Source organism: Microtus ochrogaster, chromosome 10 (genome assembly GCF_000317375.1).
Source record: "Microtus ochrogaster isolate Prairie Vole_2 chromosome 10, MicOch1.0, whole genome shotgun sequence".
NCBI lineage: Eukaryota > Metazoa > Chordata > Mammalia > Rodentia > Cricetidae > Microtus > Microtus ochrogaster.
This window is the reverse complement of record NC_022016.1, coordinates 54,206,557-54,209,295: the sequence shown is the minus strand read 5'-3', so window position 1 is coordinate 54,209,295 and position 2,739 is coordinate 54,206,557. Positions and strand designations below refer to the sequence as shown.

Genomic DNA, 2,739 nt, shown 5'->3' with positions numbered 1-2,739 from the left:
CAAGTACACTCACATGTATTGCTCATATATTACATGCTAAGAATGCACTCAGTTACTGAGCCCAAGCCCTATTACTTTTTACTAAAGCTTTTTGAGACTAAGAATCATATAGCCCTGGCCGGCTCCAGACTCACTCTGTAGTCCAAGCAGACCTTGAACTGTAGTTTCTTCTGGCTCAGGCCCAGCAAGTTCTTCATATTCAGGATGTGCAATTTGCCTGCTTCATTATTTGACTGATTGTGGTCTTGATATCATAGCAAGGGAGCTATTGTCTAATCTAAGGTCCTGCAGGGTCAGACCTATACCTTTGTTTTGTTATTGTGGTTTTTGAAGACAGGGTCTCTCTATAGCCCTGCTTGTCCTAGAACTCGCTCTGTAGACCAGGCTGGCCTCAAGCCTACAGAGATCCTCCTGCTTCTGCATCCCTAGTGCTGGGATTAAAGGCTGGTGCTACCACTGCCTGCCTTTTGCTTTGTTTTCTGAGACAGAGTCTCACTATGTAGTGAAGTCTGGCCCAAAACTCAGGCTGGCCTTGAGCTCACAAATATCCTCCTGCCTCTGCCTCCTTAGTGCTGGGAATAAAGGTGTGCTACCATACCTTACTAGCTCTGTGTTTCCCAGAGTTTTACACTCAGCTCTTACAGGTGGGTTGTTGGTTCCTTCTGAGCGAATGTTTATCTGCGGTGTGGGACAGGGCTCCAGTGCCGTCCTTTTACACGTCCGGAGCCAGTTATCAGTGCAGTTTGCTGAAAGCTCACTTTCTCCATCGAGTGGTTTCAGCACCTTGTTGGAAGTGGCAATGCAAGCCTTCGATCCCAGCACAGAGGTGGGTGGCTCTCTGAGTCTGAGTCCAGCGTGGTCTACACAGTGAGACCCTGTCTCAAAAGATAGCAAATAAAGCAAAACGTACACGTACAGGCACGTGTCAGCTGACCGTAATCAAGATGGGTTTTTCTTGGGCTAAGTTGTTCCACCGATCTGGGTGTTGAGTTAAAGGCAAACACTACCCTGTCACTTTGCTGTAGTTTTGGTGTAGGTTTATTTTAGAGATAGTCTCACTGGATAGCTCTGTCTGGGTTGGAACTCCAGAAGATCCATCTGTCTTTGCCTCTGTTAGTGCACACACCACCGTACCTGGTTGTCCCAGGTTCTAAGATCAATGCATGAGTCCTCTGGTTTTTTCTCCCCCACCCCCGCCAATTAAAATGTGTATGTGAGTGTTGTATTATGGTTTTTTAGGGGGAAGGGGTTCAAGATAGGGTTTCTCTGTGTAGCCCTGGCTGCCCTGGAACTCTAGGCTAGGCTGGCCTCAAACTCAGAGATCCACCTGCCTCTGCCTACCAAGTACTAGGATTAAAGACGTGTGCCGCAGCCACCACCCAGCATACGTACATATGATTTTTATTTTTTATTTTTATTTTTTGGTTTTTCGAGACAGGGTTTCTCTGTGGCTTTGGAGCCTGTCCTGGAACTAGCTTTGTAGACCAGGCTGGTCTCGAACTCACAGAGATCCGCCTGCCTCTGCCTCCCGAGTGCTGGGATTAAAGGCATGCGCCACCACCGCCCGGCTTCGTACATATGATTTTTAAAGGCCATCTTATCCATTTATTTTATTTTATTTTTTATATTTATGGTTGTGAGCCCAGCCTTTAACGGCTGAGCCATCTCTCCAGCCCTATTTTATTTTATTTTTGAGACGGAGTTTCACCATGTAGTTCTGGCTGGCCCAGAACTCACTGTGTAGACCAGACTGGGCTAGAACTCATAGAGATCCATCTACCTCTGCCTCCTGAGTGCTTGGTATATGCCACTATGCCCCGCCCATTTCTTTAAAAACAAAGGTTGTTACTATTTGGATGGAGACTAAGCAGAGTCTGCAGATCACTTTGGAAGATATTAACACACCCTCTTGGCCTCTGTCAGTTACTAGCCATGTGACCTCTGACAAGTGTTAAAACCTCCCTCAGCCTCCATTTCCCATCTATAAAAGGGAAAAAAGGACCAAGCCTGGTTTTGTTCTGGTTTTCCCCACCTCATCTCCTTCCCACTTAGCGCTCCTTCAGTCGGGAGCTCTGCCGTAATTAATCCTGTGCCTAAGTGCCGGCTCCGGCTCCGTTAAGGTGCTTTCTGGCGGGGGTTTTTGGCTTAATTATAGGGTGGTGTGCATTGCACTTAGTCAGGAGATCTGATGAATCGTGTTTTATTTATCTGGATGTATGTCTGCTGCCAGCATCTCTGGGGAGGTCTTTGTGCTGAGGTCGCCTGGCTTGGAAGAACCTCCTCCTGCCTTCAGGGCTCCTCTTCAGAGGACATTCTCCTTGCAGGCCTTCCCTGTCTGCTCCAGAGCCTGGAAGCTGGGCCTCAAGAGAGCTAATAGTCTGGAGAGAGGAAAATGAGCAATGTCAGCATTGCCAGGATCTGAGGGTCCTGGGAAAGCTGGAACTCAGGCCTCGAGTAGAATTCTGGGCGCTGTCCTAAGCTTGCCAGGAAAACCGCACACACCTCTTCACCCCGTCTCCAGTCCAGCTTCCTCAAAAGCCCCAACTTTCTCGACTGCCCCAGGAAGAGATGACTCAGTAGTTAAGACATGTTAGAGATCCAATCACCTGCACCAGGTGGCTCATAACTGCTTATAATCCCAGGTACTGGAGATCTGACACCCACTTCTGTTGGAATTGCACTCACACGTGTGCACACATACATAATCAAAAATAAAATCTTGCTGGGTGGTGGTGGCGC

At 48.0% G+C, this 2,739-nt stretch overlaps 1 protein-coding gene across 1 annotated transcript in view; it reads left to right on the top strand.

Annotated features, from left to right (window-relative positions):
* Window positions 1-670: 670 nt before the first annotated feature.
* Nkain1 (sodium/potassium transporting ATPase interacting 1) overlaps window positions 671-2,739 on the top strand; it is a 22,406-nt gene continuing 20,337 nt past the window's right edge. The window contains exon 1 of the mRNA XM_026782279.1: window positions 671-826. Within this exon, the coding sequence (XP_026638080.1) occupies window positions 671-826 (156 nt within the window). The remainder of the gene's footprint in view (window positions 827-2,739) is intronic.